Below are 27248 nucleotides of genomic sequence, written 5' to 3' on the forward strand. Positions count from 1 at the left end.
CAATGCAGGGGAGGAGGGTGGATTCCCCTAGAGACCTCAGGACGAGGAGGACGGTTCTTTTGGCACCCCCTCACGCCCTGCTGAAGAAGCAGTGAGGCGGGAGCAGAGCATGGGCCCCCTCGATTTGGCGTGGTGCCAGGCTGACCTGGCCGGCAGCAACTCCAGGTGGCACGGTTGCCCTGTCCACGGCCTTTGTCCGCAGTTGCAGCTCCTCTTTCCTGGGCGGCCTCCACTCTATTGTTGGCCGAGGAGGTCAGGACCCGCAGCCACCTGCATTATTGATGCTCACGCATAAAGCGGGAGATGCGGGGGCGGGTAGATTGAGCCTGTAGCCGCAACCTGTGATGTGCTGCCGAGGGCACCTGCGGGCAGCCAGCTCCTAGGGAAGAGGACAGGAGGGAGACGCCGGGAAACAGACCATGGTCAGGAGCAAGGGCAAAACGCCCCAGCGGCCGGAGGGACCCGGGAGGCCGACCTCCCGGGAGCAGGAATCCGGGTCGGCCAGCGCCGACAGCGCGCCCAGCCGGGAGCCCCGACAGGGCCGCGGTAAAGCCCACGGGGCGAGACCACTCTTGGAGCCCTGCACCGCGGGGGGCCAGGAGACCCCCGGTGGCCGCAGGAAGCCCACCGTAGAGGAGAACGGCGACTGCAGACGGCCAGAGGCTGGGCCGCCACCGGAGGCTGCGGGGAGACGAGGCAGCGCTTGGCGTCGGGGATGCGGGCCTAAGGAGAACCACAAGCCTGGGGACGGCCGTGGGAGACGCCTGGAGGAGAAGAGTCTCCTCGGAGGAGGAAGGACACGCGGGCGCGACCGCCGCAGGAGAAGAGGAAAAGGGCGGGGACGCTCGGTTCAGCGGGGCCGCCAAGAGACCCGCAGCCTCAATGGGGACACGTCGGATGGAGACGCGGCCAGCTTCTGCCCGGACAGCGAAGCCCGCGAGGCCCTGGAGAGCGGCAGCCAGAGCGGTGGGGCCCCAGAGCGGCGGCCCAACTCGGAGCAAACGGACATGGGCTCGGGAAGCACACAAACCGGTCCGGAGTCAGCGCTGGAGGCGCCGAGAGAACGCCCGAGCAGCGACGGCCTGGGCAGCGACGGCAGAGGCGGTGACAAGCCCCCCGCCGGGCCCCGGAGCCCGGAAGGATCGTCGGGGGCGAGGCCCCAGGGAGAGACCGAGGATTCCGAGACGGACACAGACTTGAGCCTTGAGGGAGCCGGGCCTGGACGGAGCCTACGGGCAGCCCCAGGAACGACAAGCGGGTCCACTGAGGCCGAAGAGGCTGACCCGGCCAGTAAAGCCGCGGCCTCCAGTCCCCTCGAGGGCAGCCGCGCGTGCGTTCCCCGGAGCTCGCGGGCTTCTCGAGACCCCAGGCCGGCCCGGGACGCGAGAAACAGTGGGGTGCAGCCCGAGGCTGAGCCGAGGGGCCCCGAGGCCGTTAGAGCCGAGACCTCGACCGCCCGGGGTCAGCGTACACAGGTCGGAGAGGGGGTGGGGAAGGTGCAAGAGGAGGAGGGCGTGAGCGAAGCGGGGGCTGGAGGAGAAGGGTCCAGGGACCCAGCGCCGCTGGTCGCCCTGGTGGCGCTCGGCAGGCTTCGCGCGAGGCCCCCGCCAGGGGCCGCTCCCCAGGCCGCGGGTCCCTGCCGCTCGGGCCTCAAGGACCGGCTCCTGCGGGTGGCACGGGGCCTGGGCCTCCTGCGGTGGCTGCGGCTCCGGCCGCGGGCGGGCGAGGCGCGGGCGGCGGGCGAGGCGCGGGGCCGCGGGTCGGGGCTGAGCCGCGGTCTAGTGCTGAGCCTGGCGGGCGTAGAGGGGCTGGGCGGGCGACCGAGGGCTCCCCCTGCTGGCGGCTCGAGTTTCCCGCAGGTTGCGGAAAGGCCAGCCCCCGACGACCCTTCTGAGGACGCGGACCCGACTCCTGATCCCAAGTTTGCGGTCATGTTCCCCAGGATCCACAGGGCAGGGAGGACCTCGAGCAGCCAGAGCTCAGAGGAAGCGTCCGCGGACGCCCCCGCTGGGGAGGGGCACTTTTCGTCTTGTGCGGGGGCTTCAGGGGACAGTGAGGGGCGCAGGGCGAGTGGAGAAGGGGTGGCCGGGCGCCGCCACGGCTCTCTCGGCCCGACTCCCTCCGACGAGCCCCCACTCGAGAGAGGCTCCAGCAGCGAAGCAGAGCCGGAGACCTTGGGAGCCGAGGCTCCGGTGCACTGGGCGCAGGGCGAGGACCCCCGCGAGGACCCTGGGTTTGGCACCGAAGCACTGCTGCCCCGACTCATCTTGGAGACCCGCCTGCGGCGGGAGAGGAGCCCGAGCCCCTGCAGGTTCCTGAGGGATCGATGGGAGCCGGAGGATGAGACCGAGGAGGCGCTGGAGAAGGACCTGGAGCTGAGCCTCGGGCCGGGCCTGGAGGCGCCGCCCTTTCCCGGCGCCGAGGACAGGAGCCTCGGGGAAGGCCTGGAAGACACCGAGGACCTGGCCCGGCTGCGGTGAGCGGGCGCGGTCCCAAACCTGCCATGCCTGGGTCACACTTGCTCGTATCCCATCCTACCCCCGTTCTTTTATGGATTGTATTCTTACATGGGATTTTGCCACGCAAGGTCGTCTGGTTGGAAGGGGCAGGTGAGGGGTGAGAATCAGGTGCTCCTTCCTTCTCTAATTGGCACAAAGCTTCCCTCTGGGTCAGCAGCCTGGTCCTGCTTGTAGCGCCCACGGCGCTGGTAATTTGCTTAGCAGCCGGACCCCTGTACTATGGACCAGCTCGGAGAGGGTGCATGACTTGGTGGAAGTGTCTCTGCAGCCAGTGGCAGCGCTAACCCAGGATCTTCTGCCCCCAACTCCCTGCTTCTCCACCCTGCTTCCCTACAGGCCGGTGTGCGACAGCTCCGTGCTGCTGTGTCTCAAGAAGAGGTTTTACCTGAGCCGAATCTATGTACGGGGGACCCAAGAGGGGATGGTGGGCCGGGATTCCCTTTCCTCAGGGATCAGAGGGCCCTCCGGGCACCCCTGGAGAGCTTTCCCCTCCATCTTTCTCCTCCCTGGGCTGGGTGCTGAACCCTCTCTGGGGTCCTGCAGAGCGGGGAGGGGCCGGGGGCATCAGAGCTCCACTCTATTTGCATCACCTGCTCCCTCCATGTTCTGATGAGAGCTTCCACTTTCCTCCCAGACCTTTGGGGGGCCCCTCCTGCTCGCTCTGAACCCCCGCCGGCCCCTGCCTCTCTTCTCACCTGAGGTCGTGGCCAGCTACCACCCTAGGAAGACCCCTAACACCACCCCGTACGTGAATTTGCCCCACCAGCCCTCTGCTCACCCCCAGCATGTCCCATTGACTGAGGTCCAGGGCATGGCAGGCACGACCTGCCTACGCCCAGGAGGCCCCAGATGCCCATCTCTGGTAACCTTCTCATCTGCTTCCACCCTCCTCCCCCAGACACATCTTTGCCATCGTGGCAGCAGCCTATAGCCTGTCTCAGAGCACCGGGCAGGGCACCTGCATCCTCCTGGGGTGAGTGGTGGCTGCCCTGCTTGGCTGAACCTTCAGGCCGCGCTGAAGGCCAGGAGGAAGGGGATGTGAGGTCTGCATTTGAAACTGCCTGTCTGGTCCACTGCTGGGCAACAGCTCTGGACTTCCTGAGACTGTGCCCCTTGAACGAGGCATCTTGGGGACTTTTTTCTGTTTGGTCTCTATGCCCCAGGTCTATGTTTCTGCATTTCTGGGAGTCTCCTTTAGGGCAGGTATCACTTCCAGGTGGGCATATCCCCACTTTCGGGCTCGATGGGATTGTCCTATGTGCCCCTTCCTGGAGACCCTGCCAGCCTCTCCCTCCTGCAGTGGGCACAGCGGCTCTGGGAAGACAGAAGCTTCCAGAAAGATTGTGCAGTTCCTAAGCAGCCTGGAGCAGGGGCAGACAAGGGACAGAGGATGTCGGGTGAGGGGCAGCTCGCCATTTCCCAGGGATCCAAGAGGGACCATGCTACTCCTTTGGGCCAGAAGGGTAGTCTTCAGGCCTCTGGCTTCCCCTCAGGGTCAGCCTGAGGCATTGCCTACTGCGGGGACAGGGAGGGCTGGGGTGACTGACCCCTCCATGGACCAACAGAGCTGCCAGGTACATAGTGTCCTCGGCCGGGATACCTGATCAGTGGGCACCACTGCTGCTCCCAGGGGTACTTGAATGCCCCTCCCCCATCCAGCTGGACGACGTGCTGCCCATGCTCAGCAGCTTTGGCCACGCCAAGACAGTCCTCAACTCCAACGCCAGCCGCTTTGGCCAGGTCTTAGGCCTCTGCCTGCAGCAGTGAGTGACGGGGGTCCAGGTGGGCGGGGTCACCCAGGATCAGTTTCCCTTACTGGGAAGCTGAGGCTGCTGCCCTTGGGTCCAGCCCACGGTGGGTCCCTCACTCAGTGTCCTGTGTCCACAGAGGGGTCATCCTGGGAGCCTCTGTGTCACATTACCTGCTTGAGACCTCGAGGGTGGTGTTTCAGGTATGACCTGGCCCGCTGCTCCCAGAGTGGGAAAGAGGGAGGGGCCGCTGCGAGCGGCTGTGGTCCCTCAGCCCCCAAGCCTGCCTTCCCCAGGACTTGTCCTTGCTCCCCTGGGGCACAGGACCAGGCCGTTGCTCCCCCTAAGCCAGTCCTTCTCCCCTGAGGCCCAGGCTGAGCGGAGCTTCCATGTTTTCTATGAGCTGCTGGCGGGGCTGGACCCCATGGCACGGGAACGGCTCTCCCTACAGGGGCCGGAGACCTACCACTACCTCAACCAGGTGGGGGAAGGCCCCCTCGGTGCTGGACCACGGGGACTGCCCAGGGGAGGGTCTGAGGAGAGGGAAGCTGCGGGCGGCCAGACTCCTCACCCCTCACCCCTGCTGTGCTCTGCAGGGCCGGGCCTGCAGGCTCCGGGGCAAGGAGGACGCCCAGGACTTCACAGGACTGGTGAAGGCCCTGCAGGTGCTGGGCTTGGGCACTGAGGAGCTGACTGCCGTCTGGGCTGTGCTGGCTTCTGTCCTGCAGCTGGGCAACATCTGCTTCTCCTCCTCAGAGGTGAGCTCCCTCTGAGACACTAGGTTGGTGGCGGCTTGTTTGCGTCATCACGAGGGCAGAAATAACAATGCCGAACACTTGTGTGTAGGAGACAGTAAGGCCCCGGGCCACCATCAGGGCCTCACCACTGCCCCCGAAAGCAGATGAACTCCCACCGTACAGATGAGAAAACTGAAACCGGGGTCTTCTGCATCTATACCGATCCTGTCCCACTAAAGTGCCACCCTAAGGAGGATGCTTGGCATTAATTGAGCAGCTATTATGTACCTGGCACTGTGTAGATCACTCTACATATATTTTCTTTTTTTTTGGCCACACCGCGCAGCTTGCGGGATCTTAGTTCCCTGACCAGGGATTGAACCCGGGCCCCCGGCAGTGAACGTGCCGAGTCCTATAACCGCTGGACCGCTGAGGAATTCCCTGCATATATTTTCTAATTCATTGCTCCTGAGAACACCATCACATAAAAATTGTTGTTCCGCCTTTAACAATAAGACAGTGGAGACTCGGAGAAGGAAAGAGGCTTGTCAGGGCCGCCAGTTAGTGGAGAGGTAAAGTCAGGATTCACACTCAGGCCCTCAGACTCCGGAGCCAGCTCCTACCTGCCCAGATCTACCTTTGGGCAACAGGGCACCTTGCCAGGCAAAGCAAGGCCCTGCCCCTGCCCCATGGGAAGCAGCCAGTCCACAAGCAGAGCTCTCCCTGCCCCCTCCCGCCTGTCCAGAGGGAGTCACAGGAGGTGGCTGCCGTGTCCAGCTGGGCTGAGATCCACACAGCAGCCCGGTTGCTGCGGGTGCCGCCCGAGCGCCTGGAGGGGGCTGTCACCAGGAGGGTCATGGTGAGCTCGGGGGTCCTGGGGAGGCGGGGGCCTGACCAGTCCACCCGAAAGCTTGGGGAGCACGAGTGTGGGCCTTGGGCCTGACGTACCACACGCACATCCTCTGCCCTCAGGAGACGCCCTATGGCCGGGTCTCGAGATCCCTGCCCGTGGAAAGTGCCATCAGCGCCAGGTGGCCCTGGGGACAGGAGAGAGCTGTGAGCAGGCCCGGCCCCTGCGGCACGAGGCTCACTCCCCATGCCCACAGGGACGCCCTGGCCAAGGCCCTGTACTCGCGGCTCTTCACCTGGCTTCTGAAGAGAACCAATGTGCGGCTGGCACCCCCCGGGGAGGGAGGCAGCGTGGTCACTGTCACTGTCGTCGACGTCTACGGCTTTGAGGTCACCCCTGGGGGCGGGGCCCAGGACGGGGTGCCCACCTCATCCTGGGGATGATTATTTCTGGGGACCCCAGCAGCTTCCCTTTGTGGGGGCGCTCGTGCGCTGCCTGCCTTTCTGACCGTAAGATGGTCCACGAGACAGCTGCGTGCTCCATAGGTACAGCCACCTGCCCTGTCCAGCCCTGCCGTCGGCTCTGGAGAGTTCTGCCTGCTTGGCCTTGCAGAGTCTCACAGGAGCCCTTAAGACGATGAAAGACCCTCGGATGGGTCAGCCTCGCCTGCTGTGTACCCAGAGGAGAGGGAAGAGAGGGAATCCCCCAAATCACACTGAGTTTTTCATAAGCTCTTCACCCCTTTCCAGAACATCCTGTTTCCTCAAGGCAGGGAGGAGGGGCGAGAGCAAGAGGAGGTGGCCCCCACCTCAGTCCTTGGATGGGCGCTGTGCCCAGTCCCCTGCTCTCTCCTCCTCTCCAGTGTGTCCTTGGTGACTATCTGCTCTCTGAGGAGGGGATGACCGTTGCCCGTGTGTGTGTGTGCGCGCGTGCGTGCATGTACGCACATGCGTGCTCTTGTGTGTATTTTAGAACATGTCAAAACTGTGCAAAGCTACACGAAGCGGGGGCTCTGCTGGGCTTACTAGGAAAGTGCTGAGGGGCACAGAGGAAGGAGCCTGTAATTCCAACAGGAGGGATGCTGGAAGGCTTCTTGGAGGCGGCAGCCTGGAGCTCTGCTTACGAGGATGTGGCATTCTGATAGCCAGCGAGTTAGGCTGTAGCAAGAGGTGTCTTCTAGACCACAGGATGGCTATGATCAGAGGCCCGAAGGCTCACAGTGGTGCTAAGGCAGAAGGCAGGGGTGTGGGTCGTTGGAGGGAGGAAGCATGATCGAGGCTGGGACTGGGCTGAGGCGGCCTGCATGCTGTGCCAGGATCTTTGGACTTGTCGCTGGAGGAGGAAGCATCAGCCCTAGGGCACCACTCCCGCCTAGTGCTGGGGAGAACGGGGGCAGCTGTGGGAGGGGGTTGAAGGGAACCAGGCCTGTGTGCTAGCCCCCCGACCAGCTGCCCTGTGCCCCCACCTCGTGTGGGTGCCCACCTCACTGCCCACGTGTCCCCCCAGGCACTGCGGGTCAACGGCCTGGAGCAGCTGTGCAACAACCTCGCCAGCGAGCGCCTGCAGCTCTTCTCCAGCCAGATGCTTCTGGCCCAGGAGGAGGTATGGGGAGCTGGGCATGGAGGCGGCAGGGGGACACCCAGCTGTATCCCAGAACAGAGGCCATCCCTGGTAAAGAGAAGGCACTACACCGAGAGCTCCGCCCCAAAGCCCCCTTGCTATGGGCCGTCTCAGTCCTTCTGAGGCTCAGTTTACTCATCTGTAAAGTGGGAGGGCCATCCTTGCTCTGGCTCAGATGAGGTCCCCCCACGAACATGGGTGGTCTCTGTAAACCAAATGCTGGCTGTTCCCAGGAGGAGTGTCGGAGGGAGTTGTTGCCCTGGGTGCCCATCCCCCAGCCTCCGCAGGAGTCCTGCCTGGATCTCCTGGTGGACCAGCCCCACAGCCTCCTGAGTATCCTGGATGCCCAGACATGGCTGTCCCAGGTGAGCCCCCAGTGTCGGGGACAAGGAGTGGGGGCCCTGGTGGCCAGGCCAGAGCCAGCAGGAACTCCCAGGGGAGCAATAAAGTGCTGAGGTCCTGGGACCCTGCCCACAGGCCCTCAGCACAGCTTGGGAAAGCAGCGGCCACACTGGCTTCAAATCCTGTCTCTGGGTGATCCTGAGTGAGATTCCCGACTTCTCCAAGAGTCCTCGCTGCAGAGGGGGACAGTTGTGCCTGAGGGGCAGGGTGGTGGGGACTGTGCAGGCCCCATGAGGGGCTGTGAGCCTTTCCCCAAGTATTTGTTGTTATAAGTTCCTTAGCACTATAAAATAATCTCTTACCGGATGGCTTTTTAAAAGTATCTTTGAAAGACTTGTTCAGAAACACGTGTAACTGTGAGACCAGACTCCCAGGAGTGATGGCTAAATCTGCCTTAAAGTTCCCCTAGCCCCATTTCTTTTAAATGATTTCGTCAAGGGTCCTCTAAGCCGCCAAATCTTATTGACTGAGGTGTACAAGGCTGCTGTGTTTTTTCTCAAATGGGAGCCAATTGTCCAAAATAGTCCCTGGGATAGAAGCCGTGCCCTTTCTAAGGACTCAGATGTGGAGTGACTCTTCCTGAAAGAGAAGTTTGGGGACCAAAACCAAAGCTCACCTTCTGTTCAGTGCGTGTGGTTTTGGGGAGCAGGGGAGGGAAGCACAGTCCCAGCAGGGGAATGGCACCTGCAAAGGCCTGAGAAGCTCTTCCTCTTCTCAGGCCACGGACCACACCTTCCTGCAGAAGTGCCACTACCACCACGGCGACCACCCGTGCTACACCAAGCCCCAGCTGCCCCTTCCCATCTTCACCGTGCGGCATTACGCTGGGACCGTCACCTACCAGGTATCAGGGTGAATCAGTGAGGGCAGTGTGACCCTGGGGAGTCACCTGACGGGTGAGAGGGGTAGGTGTGGGGAGGCCCCTTCCAAGGCTTGGCCATCTGTCCCCACCTGGGCCCTTGGCCTCACCTAGTGCATGACTTACTGAGTTCTGGGTGGGCATTATGGGGTGGGGGGGGTCAAGGCCTTGGGACCTTCCAGTCCAAGAGGGGCAGAGTGTATGCATGGGACCTGGCTCTGATAACCTCAGGCAGTCTACTTCTTCTGAGCCTCCATTTCCTCATCTGTAAAATGGGAATGGGAGTCCAGCCTATAGCATTGTCCTGAGGATTAATGCAATTACATGGAAATGGCGGGTTAGGTGCCTGGCAGATACTAGGTGCTCACTGAAGGGATTCTCCTCTCCCCTTTATGAGTTTCATGACTACTGCACACCTACCCAGGAGGAGAGCTGCTGAGGGGAGGGGGCCTGGTTTAAAGGCTAGGACCAGGTGACTGGTTTGAGGTGGGGCAAGTCAGGTAAGGCTTCCTGGAGGAGGTGACATGCTCTGGTTGTAGAAGAAAGCATACAAACTACACAGGAGTTATCCACACGTGAAACACAAGGAGTATATGTCAATTATACCTCAAAAAAAAATCACATCTAAAAGAAAAAAGGAAGAAACAGAAGGAGATTGACTAAAGAAAACTATAAAGTTGTATTGAAGGTCACAAAAGAAGACTTAAAAATGGAGGGAAAAGCCACATTCCTGTTGGGGGGCCCTATAATGTTCACTCTTTCCCAGTTAATCTAGAAAAGTCATGTAATTCCAGACAATACTCCAACGGGGCTTTTATGAGAGAAGGAGAGGTGGATTTTAACAAAATTATTCTGAAGTATTATATGGAAAATAAATGCATAAGAATAGCTAATAAGATATAAAAAGCAAATGATTATGGAGGAATTTGCTCTATCAGATATTAAAACATATTTTAAAGCTCTAGTAATTAAAAGATTATGGTATTGATAAGGAGCAGACCCATCAGTGAGACAGAATTGAAAACCCAACAAACAGACCCAAAAGTGTAACAAAGAACTGGGTATGTGACAAAGGCGGCCTTTAAAAAAATGTGGTAAAGTATACACAACATAAAAGTTCCCATTCTAACCATTTTTAAGTGTACATTTCAGTGTCTTTAAGTACATTCACAATGTTGTGTAACCATCACTGCTATCCATTTCCAGTACTTTTTCATTATCCCAAACAGAAACAACTTACCCATTAAACATTAAGCTCCAATTCCCCCTTCCTCAGACTCTGGCAATATCTAATCTACTTTCTGTGTCTATAAATTTGCCTATTCTTATGTAAGTGGAATCATAACACACACACACACACACACACACACACAAAATCCTTATGTGTCTGACTTATTGCATTAAGCGTAATACTTCCAAGGTCCATCCATGTTGTAGCATGTGTCAGAATTTCCTTCCTTTTCATGGCTGAATAATATTCCGTTGTATGTATAGACCACATTTTGTTTATCCATTCATCTGCTGATGGACGTGAATTGTTTCCACCTTTTTGGCTATTGTGAATAACGCTGCTGTGAACATGGGTGTACAAGTAGCTGTTTGAGTCGCTGCTTTCAATTCTTTTGGGTGTCTGCCTAGGAGTAGGTTTGCTGGGTCACATGGTAATGCTATGTTTACCTTTCTGAGGAGCCACCAAACTCTTCCTCAGTGATTGCACCATTTTATAGTCCCACCAGCAATGTATTGGGGGTTCCAGTTTTTCTACATCCTTGCAAATACTTGTTATCTTCCGTTTTTGAAAATTATAGGCATCCTAGTGGGTGTGAAGTGGTATCTCATTGGGGTTTTTTTTTTTGTTTTCTTTTTCATTGTGGTTTTGATTTGCATTTCTCTAATGACTAACGATGTCAAGCATCTTTTCATGTGCTTCTTGGCCATTTGTGTCTCTTCTTTGGAGAAATATCTATTCAAGTCCTTTGCCCATTTTTGAATTGATTTGGTTTGGGGTTTGTTTATTTACTTTTGGCTGCCTTGGGTCTTCGTTGCGACACGCAGGCTTTCTCCAGTTGCAGCGAGCAGGGGGCTACTCTTCATTGTGGCACACGGCTTTCTCACTGTGGTGGCTTCTCTTGTTGCGGAGCACGGGCTCTAGGTGTGTGGGCTTCAGTAGTTGTGGCATGTGGGCTCAGTAGTTGTGGTGCATGGGCTTAGTTGCTCCGCGGCATGTGGGATCTTCCTGGACCAGGGATCGAACCAGTGCCCCCTGCATTGGCAGGCGGATCCTTAACCACTGTGCCACCAGGGAAGTCCTGAATTGAGTTGTTTTATTTTTTTGTTGTTGTTAAGTTGTAGGAGTTCTTTACATAATCTGCATGTTAAACCGTTATATGTGATATTTTCTCCCATTTTGTAGGCTTTTTACCCTCTTAGTACTGTATTTTGATACACAAAAGTTTTTCGTTTTAATGAAATCCAGTTTATCTATTTTTCCTTTGTTGCCTGTGCTTTTAGTGTCATATTCAGGAAATCATTGCCAAGTCCAATGTCATGAAGCTTTCTCCCTTTGTTTTCTTCTAAGAGTTTTATAGTTTCAGGTCTTACATCTGGGTCTTTGATCCATTCATTTTGAGTTAATTTTGGTACGTGGTGTGAGATGAGTCCAACTTCAAAGGGGGCCTTTGTAAAACATTTTTTTTAATGAAGTATAGTTGATTTACAGTGTCAAAGGTGGCCTTATAACTCAGAGGGGAGAGGCTGGATTATTTTGCAAAGGGACTGGCTTCCACACCCAGCCTTCTCTCCTTGGCTCCCCCCCCCACCCACGCCCACATTATCTCTTGCAGGTTCACAAGTTTTTAAACAGAAACCAGGATCATCTTGACCCTGCTGTGGTGGAAATGCTTGCCCAGAGCCAGCTCCAGGTGCCCCTGCCAGCCGCCCTGTCCCCCCATTCTGCCCTCTCCACCCTGACAGCCTTGCCCAAGGAGCTGGTCTTCAAGCCCCTGGCAACCTGAACCTTTGGCTGGCCCACCCTGGCTCCCCGGGGGTCGGGGTGAGGGGCAGGCTGGACAGGCCCAGGTGAGCTGGCTTGGCCCCCTCTCACCCCACAGCTGGTGGGTAGCCTGTTCCAGGAAGCAGAGCCCGAGTCTGGGGACGGACCAGGCAAACCCACACTGACCTCTCGCTTCCAGCATTCCCTGGGGGACCTCCTAGCCCGGCTGGGCAGGTGAGAATAGGGCCCCCCGCACTCAACCCCAGGGAGTTTGAATGGACGGACCAGTCTGTGCTCAAGTGACCGCCCCTTCCACCCACCAGGAGCCATGTCTATTTCATCCAGTGCCTCAACCCCAACCCGGGAAAGGTGAGCTCTCCCAGCACCTGGCGCCAGAGCCCTCCCACCCCTGGCCGCCCCCCTCAGCCCTCCTCGGCCCTGCCCCACCTTCCCCACAGCTCTGAGCCCCTCAATTCAGCTCTCCTTGGCTCTGCCCCGTGGCCACAGCTTCCGGGCCTCTTTGATGTGGGTCACGTGGCAGAGCAACTGCGCCAGGCGGGCATCCTGGAGGCCGTGTGTACCCGCAGCGCCAACTTCCCCGTTCGCATGCCTTTCCAGGCCTTCCTGGCCAGGTAGGGGCCCAGGATGTGGGCAGCCCCGGGGCGCAGGCACCTCAGGGCCAGGGCTCACTAGGAAGGCCCCTGGAGTGGCTGGCGGACCTGGGGCTTTTTCGGGAGCGGGGGATGGACACACTTTCCCAGGGACCCTGGGCCTGACGTCCAACCCTCCCTCCTTCCTTTCTCTCTGTCTCTCCTTCTCTCCCTCCATCTGCGTCTCCTTTCACTGTTCGTCACCCGCACACCTCTCCACGCCTCTGTGCATTCACCCGCCCCTCGTCCTCTCAGCAAAACTCTCCTGAGTGCTTGGCACATAGTAGGTGCTTTCCAAATCATTGTTGAATGACTTATAGACTGAATAGACCCCGAGGGGCTCAGGGGTCAAATGAGTGTGGAGGGAGGTCCCCGCTGTGCTTGTTCCGACCTCCGCAAGATTCTCTGTCCTTGGGGCAGGTTCCGGGCCCTGGGGACAGAGGGACAGGAAGAGCTCTCTGACCGGGAAAGATGTGGCACCATCCTGAACCAGGTGTTTGGGGCTGAGTCGCCCCTCTGTCACCTGGGAGCCACCCAGGTGGGTGGTGTGTATGAGCAGGGAAGCAGCAGGTATGGCTGGAAAGTGGGAGGAACATTTTGGGACCAACTCATGATTTGGTGGTCCTTCTGGGTGGTGGGGAGATGGGGTGGGCCGGGTGTCCCGGTCACCCCAGTAGAATCAATAGTTTGGCAGAAAGGAGGAGGCTGAGGCCTCGGGAGAAGGGCAGGGTGGTCTCCAGACACCTGGCCTGCCCCCAGCCCAAACCTCTGCCCCCAGGTGCTACTGCAGGAGCTGGGCTGGCAGCAGCTGGAGCGGCACTGGGCCCAGCAGCGCGCCCAGGCCCTGCTCACCCTGCACCGAGGCCTCTGCGCCAGCCTCTCCTGTCAACGCCTTCGCCTCCTACCACGGATTCGCGTGCGTGGGCTCCAGGCCAGGTGTGCAGAGTGGGGCGAGACTGTAGGCCTCCTCACGGTGGCGGGGCAGGGTCGGGGGGGCGTAGGGCCTCAAGGCTAGTCTGCCTGCTTCCCATCAGCACCGGACTCTCCTTGCTGGCATCCCCACCATGCCGTCTCTGCTTGAATACCCCCAGCCATGAGAAGCTCATTACCTGCTAGGCCAGTCAAACCTGCGGTCTTGACTCCTTGACTGTTCTTTTCTCTAGTCTGTTCTCCACTCTGCAGCAAGAATACCCTTTTAAAAGCGTGAATCAGGTTGTGTGAGGCCCCGCCTACCTCTCCAGCCTCGACGTAGGCCGGACTTTTACACTCCAGGCTCTTTGGGCTTCGTGGTCCTACGATGCTCCCCTCACCCTTCTCACCTCATTAGCTCCAGCCCCACTCACCCTTCACTGCCCGTCTTCACTCATCCAACAGCTGTTGGTTGACCATCTTCTCCATCTACCCTGGGCCAGGTGCTGGCAACACAGGGAGGAAAGTGCAAGCATCTTCACACAGGCACAGAGATGGTGCCTTCCAGGCTAGCTGGGGAGTCAGATGCAGACAGTAAACCAGCTTCCAGTCGCCCCAAAGGGGATTGTTTAAGGACTGAGAACAAAATGAGGGCAGTGCCATGGACACCAGGGAAGCCTCGGAGAAGGGGGCACCCGTCACCACTATATGTTTCCAAAACGTTTTCATCACCAGCGGGAACTCTATACCCATTCAGTAATGATGCCTCACTCTCCCTTCCCTCCCGCCCCTGGTAACCTCCAGTATGCTTTCCATTGCTGTGAATTTGCCTATTCTAGATATGCCGTCTAAGTTGACTCATACAAATTCCTTTTATACCTGGCTTACTGCACTAAGCATAGCGTTTTCAGGGTTCGTCCCTGTCGTAACATGTGTCAGAACTTCATGTCTTTTTTATGGCTGAAAATTGTTCCATTGTGTGGACGGACCGCATTTTGTTTATCCACTTACCTGTCAGTGGGTTGTTTCTACCTTTTGGCTTATTGTGAATAAGGCTGCTATGAACACAAGTGTACAAGTAACTGTTCAAGTTTCTGCTTTTGGTTCTTTTGGGTCTCTATCTGGGAGTGGAAATCCTGAGTTATATGGTAATTCTGTCTTTACCTTTTTGAGGAATTGCCAAACTGTTTTCCACAGTGGCTGCACCATTTTATATTCCTACCAGCAATGTGTGAAGGTTCCAATTTCTCTGCATCCTTGCCAATACTTGTTACTTTCTGCTTTTTAAATGATAGCCATCCTAGTGGGTGTGAGGTGGTATCTCATTGTGGTTTTGCTTTGCATTTCTTTAATGACTAATGATGTTGAGCATCTTTTCATGTACTTCTTGGCCATTTGTGTATCTCTTTGGAGAAATATCTATTCAAGTCCTCTGCCTGCTTTTTTTTTTCCTTTGGGAATTTATTTATTTATTTTTGGCTGTGTCGAGTCTTCGTTGCTGTGCGTGGGCTTTCTCTAGTTGCGGTGAGCAGGGGCTGCTCTTCGTTGCGGTGCGCGGGCTTCTCATTGCGGTGGCTTCTCTTGTTGCGGAGCACAGGCTCTAGGTGCGCGGGCTTCAGTAGTTGTGGCACACGGGCTCAGTAGTTGTGGCTTGCAGGCTCAGTAGTTGTGGCTTGTGGGCTCTAGAGCGCGGGCTCAGTAGTTGTGGTGCACAGGCTTAGTTGCTCCGCGGCATGTGGGATCTTCCCGGACCAGGGCTCGAACCCGTGTCCCCTGCGTTGGCAGGCGATTTCTTAACCACTGTGCCACCAGGGAAGTCCCCCTCTACCTGCTTTTTAATTGGGTTGTTTTTTTTTTTCATTGAGTTGTAGGAGTTCTTTATATGTTCTGGATATTAAACCTTTATCAAATGTGTGATTTGCAAGTAGTCGCCCATTACGTGGGTTGTCATTTCATTCTCTTTTTTAAATTAAAATTTTTTAATTTATTTATTATTCATTTTTGGCTGCATTGGGTCTTCGTTGCTGCACGCAGGCTTTCTCTAGTTGCGGCAAGCGGGGGCTACTCTTTGTTGTGGTGTGCTGGCTTCTCATTGCGGTGGCTTGTCGTGTTGTGGAGCATGGGCTCTAGGCGCGCAGGCTTCAGTGGTTGTGGCTCGCGGGCTCTAGAGCGTAGGCCCAGTAATTGTGGTGCACAGGCTTAGTTGCTCCACAGCATGTGGGATCTTCCCGGACCAGGGCTCGAACCCGTGTCCCTTGCATTGGCAGGTGGATTCCCAACCACTGCGCCACCAGGGAAGCCCTCTTTTCATTCTCTTGAAAGTGTCCTTTTATGTACAAAAGCTGTAGATTTATTTATTTTTTTATTGAAGTATAGTGATTTACGATGTTTCAGGTGTACAGCAAAATGATTCAGTTACAAATATATACATACATACATAATACATATATATACGCTTTTTCAGATTCTTTTCCATTATAGGTAATTACAAGATATTAAATATAGTTCCCTGTGCTATACAGTAGATCCTTGTTGTTTATCTGTTATGTCTAGTAGTATATATAGATTTATTTTTAAATATTTATCATGCTCAGGGCTCCTTCATTAAGGAGTCTGGTCTTTCTTATATCTGGAAAATTCTCAAAGATATTGTCTCTTCCGGGATCTCCTGTTAGACATCCAGTGAATGTTATTTTTTCATTTTTTAGAAGTTCTGCTTCTTAAATAATAATATGCCAGACTCTGTTCCAAACACACCTTTTAATTCATTTCATCTTATTGTGGGGCAGGCATTACAATACTTCTCAATTTAGAGATGATGAAAATAAAACACAGAGGTAAAGTAGGAAATTCCCTGGCGGTCCAGTGGTTAGGACTCAGCGCTTTCTTTCTTTCTTTCTTTTTTTAAATACATTTATTTATTTATTTATTTTTGGCTGCATTGGGTCTTCATTGCTGCGCGCAGGCTTTCTCTAGCTGCGGCGAGCGGGGGCTACTCTTCCTTGTGGTGCGCAGGCTTCTCATTGCGGTGGCTTCTCTTGTCACGGAACACGGGCTCTAGGCACGTGGGCTTCAGTAGCTGTGGCTCGTGGGCTTTAGAGCACAGGCTCAGTAGTTGTGGCGCACGGGCTTAGTTGCTCCGCGGCATGTGGGATCATCCCGGACCAGGGCTCGAACCTGTGTCCCCCGCATTGGCAGGCGGATTCTTGACCACTGCGCCACTAGGGAAGTCCAGGACTCAGCACTTTCACTGCCAGGGCCGGGTTTGATCCCTGGTCGGGGAACTCAGATTCCACATGCCATACGCGTGGCCAAAAAACAAAAGCAGATAAATCCCAGAGAGGTAAAGTAACTTATCCAAGACCGCAGTGACTAAACGGCAGGGGAACGAGCCCGCGTGGTCGGCGCCAGAGTCCCAGATCTCGATCCTCGGGCACAGCAGCCTCTCAGTTTACCTGCTGGTCTTTCGAAGTGTCGTGTCCTTTCCCTGTTGCTTCCCTTCGGCAGCCGGGGGCTTCACTGGGGTCCGATTTTACATTCATGTCTTGGCTTGGAGGATTCAGGTATCGGGTGTGAGTTTGGACTCCTCACCAACGCCCTTCCCGGCCTCCAGGAAGTGGTACCTCCGGCGGCGGGCAGCTCTGGGGCAGCTGAACACCGTCCTGCTGGCGGGCCGGCGCCTGCTCTGGAGACAGCGGAGAGGGCAGGTGAAGCACATGGATGGGTCCTGCCCAGGGCAGCTCAGGGGAGAAGCCAGGCAGCCTTGCCGGCCACGTTGGCCAAATCCCGACAGTGTCCACCCTCCAAGTGCAGCCGCACGAGGACCGAGGCCTCGGAGACCATTGCTGGTGGAGCTCCTTCCGTCCCCCTCTGCCTGGCCAGGGTAGCCTGGGGCCTCCAGGAGGCTGTCGCCTTCCTTCATGCCTGCCCACTGCCAGGGCCTGGCTCTCCCCTGCTGGCTGGGGGTGCCTCCCATCCCCTCCAGGCCTCCCTTGGACTGTTCCCCTCTTGCCCTGTGACTCCAATCTGAGGGCCATAAAACAGCTCAAAGGTCAATGCCCACGTAATGCCCCACTCTCTGGCCCCTCCCTGGCTGGACTTTGTCCCTTGGGACCATTCCTTCCCTTCTTCCCTCCTCTTCCCGGTGCCCTGGCAGACGGGCAGAGACAGCCACAGCGCTAAGGCTAGTGAGGGCTCTGGAGGGCTGGGGGCAGACAGCTGGCCCCCTGGGTCTGCACCCCTTCCTCCACTGGTGTGGGGTCCTCCTGGGAGGAGGAGGGGCAGCTGCACTGCTGTGCGGGGGAGGGGCCTCTAGGGAGCTCCCGGTGGCACCTCACGGGGGCATCGTCTCCTCCTGCATCTCCCCCAACAGCTTGGGCATCGGTGCAGCTGGCACGGCGTCGGGGCCTCCAAGAAGGGGCCAAGCATGGTAGGTGGCCTGGAAGCTGGGTTGTGAGCCCGCTGAACCTGGCCTGGCTTGAGGGGGAGCGTGGGGTTCCAGGGGTGCCGAGATGGGTCCTGTTCCTCAGGCCCATCCATTGTCCCCCAAGAAGAGGCCTGGGGTGCTCTTGGGTTCCCTCTGGGGGCTTTATGTGTTTGAGTGTCCAGGACTAGAATCCTTGGGCTTTGGAGGGGAAGCTTACAGCCCTGGGGGTGAGGAGGGCCCCCGAGTTCCCATGCCCCTTCCCTTCGTTCCTGGTCAATTGCTCCTCCCTGCTAGGAGCTGGGGCACTTGGAGATCCCGGCTGAGCTGGCTGTCATGCTGAAGACAGCGGAAGGTGAGTCCTGATGGGCGTTGCTCTTGCCATGACCCCCTCCTGGGCGGAGGCTCTGTCCCTGTGGTCCCTCCCTCTGATGCTCTGGGTCCCCCCAGCTCACTGCCCGGCTCCCTCTGCACTGGAGCTGGGGGCTGATGCTGAGAGGTGGAGGCGGCGCCAGAGCCAGGCGCCTTACCTGGGCGTTTCTGGGCTGCCGCCTACGTCATCCCAGGCCATCGGCACACCCTGGCCGAGAGCATCACCGAGGCCATGCCCCCGGAAGTTCCCGCACGGCCCAGCCTGACCCTCCCACCCGACATCGACCAATTCCCCTTCTCCAGCTTCATCTCCATCGGCTTTCAGGTGGGCCCCCAGGCCTTAGCTCTACACGGCTGACGCCCACATCTCCCCAGACGTTAGCCCCCGTCAGGCAGAAGCTGTGTCTGTCCTTCTGTCTCCAGTCCCCTCCTCCCTCTCCTGTTGCGGGGCTGTGGATGCAACTGCGTTGCTCGGAAACCGGAAACGGTTGAACCTCAACGCGCTGCTGGTTACTTATCTGCAGTGCCACACCTTCATTACACCTGTGGCACTGCCCTGCCATTGAAGCCATGTCGTTAAAGCATGTTGAATGACAAGGCAAAGTGTCCAGGCTACAGTGTTGGCGGCAAAAGCGGGATTCAAAACTGCACGTAGAGTACGATCCCAATTTTGTTAACAGGGAGGGTGGGGAGATGACGTGTGTACCTACACGTAGAAAGTAAGATTAGAAACAAAGAGGCGAAAATGTTAACTGTGGTTTTGTCTGGCAGTGGAATGTTAATGGTGGTTTTTATTCTTCATCCTTTTCCGTGTTTTCTGAGTTTTCCGCATGCACGAGCTTTAGTTTTCTAATCAGAAGGAGTGATTGAGAGTTTTTTTAAAATATTTATTTATTTATTTGGCTGCGCCGGGTCTTAGCTGCGGCACACGGGATCTTCGTTGCCTGTGCAGGATCTTTAGTTGGGGCATGCGGGACCCTTTTTAGTTGTGGCATGCAGGATCTAGTTCCCTGACCAGGGATCAAACCCCGGCCCCCTGCATTGGGAGCGTGGACTTTTAACCGCTGGACCACCAGGGAAGTCCCAAGATGTATTTTTCTTTTAATAAATTTATTTATTTTTGGCCGCATTGGGTCTTTGTTGCTGCACGCGGCTTTCTCTATTTGCGGTGAGCGGGGGCTACTCTTCGTTGCGGTGCGCGGGCTTCTCATTGCGGTGGCTTCTCTTGTTGCGGAGCACGGGCTCTAGGCGCGCGGGCTTCAGTAGTTGTGGCTCGCGGGCTCTAGAGAGCGCAGGCTCAGCAGTTGTGGTGCACAGACTTAGCTGCTCCGCGGCATGTGGGATCTTCCCTGACTAGGGCTCGAACCCGTGTCTCCTACACTGGCAGGCGGGTTCTTAACCGCTGCGCCACCAGGGAAGCCCCCCGAGATGTATTTTTAAGATGATTTTCCCCACTAGCCCCTCTCCCTCTCGCAGGGCGCGTGCTCCCTTGGGGCTCCCCCGCGGCTGTGTCTGGCAGGTCAGCACACAACAGCCCCTGCTCAGGCACCGTGTCGCCCTCCTTCCTTGCAGGAGCCATCCCTGCCCAGACCTGGGCAGCTGCTGACCAAACCCCTGACCCGGCTGGACAGTGAGAACCCTCAGCATGCCCTGGATATCAACAAGGTGGTGAGTGACACACTGGGGAGGGGCAGGGTGGGCCCGTGCAAGGGGTGCTGGCCGGGCACCGGGAGCCCCGCACGTCCTGCCTCCCCTCGCTCTGTGTCTGCAGATGCTGTGGTTCCTGGGGGACGCGTCCTTGGAGCCCTGGCAGGAGCAGACCATGGGCCAGTACCTGGTGCGGCAGGGGCAGCGCCGGCCGGGGCTGCGCAACGAGATCTTCAGTCAGCTCGCAGCCCAGCTCTGGCACCAGCCGGACGAGCAGCAGAGGCAGCGCGGCTGGGCCCTCCTGGCTGTTCTGCTCGGCGCCTTCCCCCCAGTGTCCACCCTGCAGAAGCCGCTGCTCAAGTAAGGGCCCCGGCAGGTGGGGGCCCCGTGGGTGTGCTCAGCGGGCCACCCCATACCCACGGCAGCCCTGTGCTGTGCCCGCAGATTCGTGTCCGACCAGGCCCCCGGGGGCATGGCAGCGCTGTGCCAGCACAGGCTGCTGGGAGCCCTGCAGCAGACGCAGCGGGCCCCTGGGTCCGAGCGGGCCCACCCACCCACCCAGCTCGAGTGGACGGCCGGATGGAGGCAGGGCCGCATGGTGCTGGATGTCTTCACCTTCACCGGTGACGCCTGCCTCCTCTCGGGCCTCCCCAGGCCCACGCTGCAGCCTGCCCGGCACTCTCGCCCTCCCTCGGCCCCCTTCCCTCCTCAGCCCTCCCCACGTGACCCTGACCTCCCTGCTCTCCTGCTTTCGGAACCGCCACGGGACAGTATTCCCTTCCCGTCCGGGTGGACCCTGCTGTCCCTCACTCTTGCCCCTACCCCTGGTCCCTGCAGAGGAGTGCTTCTCGGCCGAGGTGGAGTCCTGGACCACAGGGGAGCAACTCGCCGGGCGGATTCTGCAGAGCAGGTGTGCAGGGCCTGGGATGGGCGAGCGCAGCCCACACTGGCCATTGTCCCGTCCGCCTCCTGGTTTTCCTCATGCTCCCAGCCCGCTCTCCCGCCGAGCACCTCCTGCGGCTGCTCCAAAGCCAAAACCTGCTCCCCGGGGGGCGGGATGGGGGCGAGGGGGCGGGGTAGGTGGGCAGGGTCCAGCCAGTAGATTCAAGACGGAGAGCAAGTAGAGAGTATACCTGCTAGATCTGGTCCAGGTTCTCATCAAATTGAATGAATAAATGCATCAGAGCCACTGTAGAAGTAAAGGGCTGTGAGTTGCACTGGGTCCTCAGCCAGGTTCCTGTCCCCTTCCACAACCCCCTCCCCCCAGCCCACCCTCAGGTCCTTGTCCCTTCCGGATGGTCGTCCGCCTGGCTGACCACCCTCTGCTCCATGCCCTTGTCTCACCCAGAGGCCTGGATCCGCCCCCGCGTGGCTGGTCTGTGTCACTGCACTCTAAGGACTCCTGGCAGGACTTGGCTGGCTGCGACTTCGTGTTGGACCTGATCGGCCAGACCGAGGATCTGGGGGACCCGGCCGGTCCCCACAGCTACCCAATCGCCCCCCGTGGCTTGTAGGTGCCACCCACAGCACCCCTGGCCTGCTCCTGTCCCTATCCTGTCGTAGGTGACCCCCTCAGCCACCCTGTCATCCGCGGGGGTTCACAGGTGCTGCCACAGGCCCAGCCCGCCCGCCCCCAAGCCTCCGCCCACCGCAGGGGGATGACCCCTACAGCAGCTTCTACACTTTGCCTCAACCCGGGAAGCCCCCGGCCAGGGCATCTCCTCAGCTGGGCCCACTATCTCCTGCAGAGCCGAGGACATCCCCCCGGCCCCTGGCATCCAGGCCCCCTCACTGCCCCCAGGTCCCCCTCCAGGCCCAGCCCCAGCTCTGCCCAGCAGGGGTCACACAGGTAAGGCTGGGAGTGGGCACACTGAGGTTGGCAGAGCGCTGGGAATGGGGGTGCCAGAGCCCCACGCCCCAGGCAGGTGACAGTAACCCTCCACAGGTGAGTCCCGGACCTCAGGGAGTCTGGATGGCTTCCTGGACCACCTCTTCTCCCCGTGCCTCAGCGTGAGTGTCCTGCATGCAGACCCCACCCCACTGCTGCCCCTACGCCCCTGGGGCCTCTGCTGCCCCTCCCATCCCTCCTAGGGCTCTAGATCTGACCTTGGGACCTGTGACTTTTGTCCCTTTAGGATCTGGAGCAAGGCAGGGCTCTGAGCGGCCGCATGAAGGGAGGGGGCGCCATGGGGCCCATGCAGCAAGGCAGCTATCCCGTGGGTGAGTGCGGGGCTGAGCACCCATCCGGGGCCTCCCTGCCCAGCAACACAGGCAAGCATGGCCTGGGATCCCCACGCAGCTGCAGTCAGAGCTCTGGCCAGCACCCTGGTGGCCCGTACTCTTCTCTTTGCCTGGGGCTGAAGGGAGGCTGTCTGTGGGCCCAGGCAGGGACCGACCTGGGGGGGGGGCCCTGTTCCCTCAGTGTACTCAGGGATGATGCAGATGCCCGGATACCAGCCAGCCATGATGCCTGCACCCGTGCCCATGATGCCAGCAATGGGGGCGGTCCCCGCCATGCCAGGTAAGGCTGGACTATAGCCACTGTGTCCCTTCTCAGGTAGGGACTGGAGGAGGGAGGGTGTTGCCTGGGGCCTAGAGGGCACAGTGGGCAGAGGGCTGGGAGCTCAGCCATGGCGCTCGGCCACCCTGACTGCCTGCCATACTCGCAGCCGTTGTGGTGCCGCCGCAGCCGCAGCCGCAGCCGCAGCCACAGCCCCTGCTTCCCAGCGTGGACGCGAGGCAGCTGGCAGTCCAGCAGCAGAACTTCATCAACCAGCAGGCGCTGATCCTGGTGAGGATGGGCAGGGCCCATGGATTGCCTAGTGGGTACAGACCTGTGGGGCGAGGCTAGGCCAGCTCTTACCTGGCACACCACCCTTCCCCCGTCAGGCCCAGCAGATGACCACCCAGGCCATGACCTTGTCCCTTGAGCAGCAGGCAAAGCAGCGCCAGAGCCAGCCCCTGGAGCATCATGCCCAGGCCCAGGCCCCTGGAGCTGCCTCCCTGACTCCACCCCCAGCCGTCTCCCCCAAGCCCAAGAAGACACCCACCCCCCAGAAGGAGCCAGAGCGTGACCTGGAACTGGTAGGTGCCTGCCTGAGGGTGAAGAGCCGAGGCCAGGCAGGTGGCAGGGCGGGGGTGGGGCAGAAGGCTCCAAGGCCCCAGAAGTGGGAGACATGGCATGGGGGTGTGGGGAGATGCAGAAAAGATGCTGCCAGGCTCCAGCCCCACGGATCCGAGCGGGTTTGCTCTGTGAGTGGCAACTTGTCTGGCAGGGCAGCTCCTTCTCTTTCCCCTCCTGCCACAGGAGACCTCAGAGGAGGCTGAACACAGGCCCCGGCGGCCCAAGAGCTTCCAGCAGAAACGGGACTATTTCCAGAAGTTGGGTGAGGGCCCTTGGGGTGGCAATCCCACACAAAAACTCAGCCACCGCCCCAGCCTGGCCAGGGGACGGCGGGGTGCACTCTCTTCCTCTAGGTCAGTGTGGCCTGTCCAGGAGCCCAGACGGGCGGGCCAGGTGGAGAGTAATAGCGAGGGCCATTTGGGGCGTTTACAGGGCAGCAGCAGATCAAGGTGGAGATGATGAGGCCTCCGGCCAAGGTGAAGATCCCCCAGGGGGAGGAGCAGGAGGAGGAGCCGGAAGAAGAGGAACCGAGAGCAGGTGGTGGGGAGCAGGGTGGGGGGGCAGGCTTTGTGGTTCTACAGAGGGTCTCACGTCTTTCCTCTCTTTCTGGTCAGTGCCGTCACCTCCTCCTCCCCCAGTAGTGAAAAAGCCACTGGCACGAGATGGGGCCAAAGCTGCACAGGAGGCTGAGGCGGAGCCAGCCACAGAGGCGGGGCCTGGCGGTGGTCGCCGGCCGGCAGAGGGCAGAGCCGTGGTGCGTAGCTCGGACCCTAAGCCCCGGCGGGCAGAGCCCAGCAGGGAGATCCGCAACATCATCCGCATATACCAGAGCCGCCCAGGCCCCGTGCCCGTGCCCGTGCAGCCGCCCAGGTGCACCCCGGCGGTGGTGGGGAGGGGGAGGACGGCCAGGACTGCCCACTGCCCAGAGTCACCGTGTGGACTCCCGACCTCTTCCTTCTCTCAGGAAGCCCCCCCAGATCTTCCTGAAGAAAAACAACCCTAAGGATGAGGCTCTGGCTAAGCTGGGGATCAGTGGTGCCTCCTCGCTGCCCTCGGTGAGGCCCCGTCCCGACCAGAGCGCGCTGCTCCGCGCCAGAGCCCTCCTGAGGCTCCCCGGGGGAGACCTGGCCGCTAGTCACAGCCTGGGTGTATTCTCCGTGCCTCCCCAGACGCTGTCCCCCAGCCCAGGGAAGGGCCCCCCACCAGCTGTGGCCCCTCGACCCGAGGGCCAGCCACGGCGTGTGCCCTCCAACTCCATCAAGGAGAAGCAGGGGCCCCTTCAAGAGCTGTTTGGCCAGAACCCACCCACTGCCCAGAGTCCCCCGCCTCCGCCAGCACCTCCACTGCCTCCACCCTTGGACCCAGCGACCCCTCCAGCTGAGCCGCACAGTGAGAAACCCCATATCCCCGGGCGGTGGGCTTTGTGGGGGGCGGGGGCAGGATTCCTAAGGGCCTCTCAGCGCTCACGGCCGAGGTCAGCTGCTCGCGCTTCCGGACTTTGGAGCCGTGGGTGAGGAGCCCCAGCTTCCGCGTTCCTGCGGGGGGCAGGGCGCGGGCACCCCTGGGGCCTGTCTGGCACGGAGGGACCGTCACGGGGCGTGGGCCTCGTCAGGAGTTTAGTGACCCCGCTGACGTGGTCGGGGGGGCCCACGCACGTCAGGGACAGTGGGGAACGTGGGAAGCTGGAGATGGAGGCCGGCGATGGGACGGAGCGGGGGGAGGGAGGCAGCAGAGGTGGACTGAGCTGGGCCACGTGGGGCCCTAATGGGCCGAGGGTCTTCTCTCTCCGTGCCTGCATCATTCCGGCTTGGGCAGCTCCTCGCCTGATGCCCTTCGGCCCCTCTATCCGCCAGGCTTTGTGGAGACCATGGGGGACCAGGGGATCTCCACCCAGCTGCTCGTGCCCTCGGGCAGCGTGTGCTTCTCCTACGCCAGCGCCCCCTGGAGGTTGTTCCTGCGCAAGGAGGTGGGCGCGAGGGCGGGCCGCAGCCTGGCCTCCCTGGGTGGGGGACGGGGCGCTGGCTGTAGGGGCGCCAGCCTGGGTCCCCAGGATCTCCTCTCCACACACAGACACTGGGGGCTGCTTCCCCAGCCCCACCTCCTCCGGCCCGGGAGGCAGAGGTGGGGCGGGAGGAGGGCTGGCGGGGGCACCATCCGGGCGCACTCTCACTCGCCCCTGCCCTCGCCCAGGTGTTCTACCCCCGGGAGAACTTCAGCCACCCCTACTGCCTCAGGCTCCTCTGTGAGCAGGTGAGAGCCCAGCCCACCTGGGACCTGTACCGGCAGACCGCCCCCACGCCAGGCAGGAGAGCAGCCCCGCTTGCGGGACGCTGGTGTGTTTCAAGCCCTGCCTTCGTTTATTTAATCCTCCCAACATCCCTCAGAATAAGGGCCATTTTTGACTTATGACGAGGATTAAAAATAAAGCGTATACAGCACCCAACACAGGCCTGGCACACAGCAGGTGCTCGCTCGTGCTTGTCCCTTTGCCACCTCTAGATGCTCCCAATGCTTGTGTCTGTTCTCCCCAGTTCTACAGTAGCTGCCCCCCTCCCCCTCCCCCAAGTCCCGTGTTCCTTCAGGGAAGCTTATCTCAGCTGACAGAGGAGCAGCAGCCCAACTAGTGCCGGCAGCTTGGGGGAGGCAGGTGGGAGCTCCGGGTGGACGTGGCCCTGGGCTTGGAAGGCCAGGCATCCCTCCCTGCTCCACCCACGTGCCTATGGGGCTCTCTAGCTTTTCCTCCATGCGTGGCTGCTTCTGGGGTGGGCTGTGGCCTCGGGACCTGGTGGTGACCGCCTGGCTTTGCCCCCAGATCCTGAGGGACACCTTTGCGGAGTCCTGCATCCGGATCTCCCAGGACGAGAGGCACAGGATGAAAGACCTGCTGCGTAGGGTCCAGGGACCCTGGAGTCAGGGAGCCAGAGTGCTGAGGGTTGGGCCTGCCCAGAGGGAGGGAGTAGACTCCGGGGTCCCCGCTGTGAGGGAGCCTGAGGACGGCCTGGGGCCACTTCTGCCCAACAGGAGACTTGGAGGTGGGCCTGGACTCCCTGGACACAGCTGAGGACAGTGTCAAGAAGCGCATCGTGGTGGCCGCCAGGGACAACTGGGCCAATTACTTCTCCCGCATCTTCCCCGTCTCGGTCAGTGAGGCTGGGGATGGTAGCGCCCAGGGCTGGAGGCCAGCTTGGCCTTCCGCAGCAGGATTAGAGCTGGGGGTGGGCTGGGCCCCAGTGGAACCAACGCAGAATAGCACTGGCCTGAGCAGCCCCAGGGTGTCTTGGCCGGTGGCGGGGAGCCCGGAGCCTGTCCGTGAGCCAACCACCTTCCGGGCAGGGCGAGGGTGGCAGCGACGTGCAGCTGCTGGCCGTATCCCACCGGGGGCTGAGACTGCTCAAGGTGACCCAAGGCCCCAGCTTCCACCCCGACCAGCTGAAGACTCTCCGCTCGTACAGGTGAGCCTGGGCTGGGGTGTGGCGTGGGCCGGCGAGACGGCCCCCAGCTCACGCCCCACCCTCTGCACAGCTTTGCTGAGGTACTGGGCGTGGAGTGCCTGGCTGGCTCCACCCTGGAGCTGTCGCTGAAGAGTGAACGGCTGCTGCTGCACACAGTCCGGGCGGGAGCCGTCAAGGCCATGGTTGAGCTGCTCCTGAGCGAGCTCAGGAAGGCAAGTGCGGGCTGGCAGGGCGCCGGGCGGGGGGCCTCCAGCACCGCTGCGTCGTACCCCGTGCCGTCAGCCAAGCTCCTTCAAGCTGCCTGGGGTGGGGCTGGAACTTGGGGGCGCTTGGTGGAGAGTGACGCCAACGGGGGAGCAGGTGGGACGGGCAGGACGGAGTCATAAGCAGGCTGGCCGCTCTCCCGCCCGCCTGCAGGACTCCGGCTACGTCATTGCCCTGCGAAGCTACCTCACTGACGACCACAGCCTCCTCAGCTTCCAACGGGGGGACCTCATCAAGCTGTTGCCGGTGGCCGCTCTGGAGCCAGGTATCCCCGGGGCAAGCAGGGCGGCTGGCACCCGGCGGGCGGGCAGAGGGCCCAGGAGGTGAGGCACCGTCCTTGGATGCTTCCCGCAGGCTGGCAGTTTGGCTCCACCGGGGGCCGATCCGGACTCTTTCCTGCTGACATAGTGCAGCCGGCTGCTGCTCCGGACTTTTCCTTCTCGATGGAGCAGAGGAATGGCCGGCACAAGAGTCAGCTGCGGCACGGAGAGTGGGATAAGGCGTCGGAGGTGAGGAAGGCGGGAGACGCCGAGGCGAGGCCTAACTAGGAGTCGAGGAAAGAAAGGGCTCGACTGCCCCAGAGCGGCGGAGGGCCACCCCACGCCTGGTGGGCAGCGCTTGGTCTGATGCCGCCTCTCTGCCCGCTCCCGATGTCTTGTCCTGTCTCCCCAGCAGGGCTG

The 27248-nt window shown here is 59.8% G+C and overlaps 1 protein-coding gene across 1 annotated transcript in view; it reads left to right on the forward strand.

The window, feature by feature from the left end:
* The first annotated feature begins 419 nt into the window (after positions 1–419).
* Positions 420–27248, forward strand: part of MYO15B (myosin XVB) — a 32439-nt gene continuing 5610 nt past the window's right edge. Inside the window, 50 exon segments of the mRNA XM_059997894.1 lie at positions 420–2476; positions 2856–2919; positions 3154–3263; positions 3418–3496; positions 3794–3916; positions 4179–4282; positions 4407–4470; positions 4635–4748; positions 4864–5025; positions 5750–5863; positions 5977–6035; positions 6111–6243; positions 7361–7456; positions 7708–7839; positions 8595–8720; positions 11579–11656; positions 11846–11961; positions 12051–12096; positions 12235–12359; positions 12798–12915; positions 13156–13313; positions 16900–16993; positions 17080–17169; positions 17602–17715; positions 18007–18064; positions 18276–18406; positions 19654–19749; positions 19853–20088; positions 20173–20351; positions 20566–20638; positions 21077–21238; positions 21477–21577; positions 21674–21744; positions 21864–21948; positions 22151–22249; positions 22398–22519; positions 22618–22830; positions 23036–23114; positions 23285–23389; positions 23467–23722; positions 23817–23907; positions 24022–24241; positions 24706–24818; positions 25043–25102; positions 25665–25740; positions 25874–25992; positions 26186–26304; positions 26375–26516; positions 26722–26833; positions 26923–27077. Coding sequence (XP_059853877.1) covers positions 420–2476; positions 2856–2919; positions 3154–3263; positions 3418–3496; positions 3794–3916; positions 4179–4282; positions 4407–4470; positions 4635–4748; positions 4864–5025; positions 5750–5863; positions 5977–6035; positions 6111–6243; positions 7361–7456; positions 7708–7839; positions 8595–8720; positions 11579–11656; positions 11846–11961; positions 12051–12096; positions 12235–12359; positions 12798–12915; positions 13156–13313; positions 16900–16993; positions 17080–17169; positions 17602–17715; positions 18007–18064; positions 18276–18406; positions 19654–19749; positions 19853–20088; positions 20173–20351; positions 20566–20638; positions 21077–21238; positions 21477–21577; positions 21674–21744; positions 21864–21948; positions 22151–22249; positions 22398–22519; positions 22618–22830; positions 23036–23114; positions 23285–23389; positions 23467–23722; positions 23817–23907; positions 24022–24241; positions 24706–24818; positions 25043–25102; positions 25665–25740; positions 25874–25992; positions 26186–26304; positions 26375–26516; positions 26722–26833; positions 26923–27077 — 7749 coding nt within the window.

This window comes from Delphinus delphis, chromosome 19 (genome assembly GCF_949987515.2).
Source record: "Delphinus delphis chromosome 19, mDelDel1.2, whole genome shotgun sequence".
NCBI lineage: Eukaryota > Metazoa > Chordata > Mammalia > Artiodactyla > Delphinidae > Delphinus > Delphinus delphis.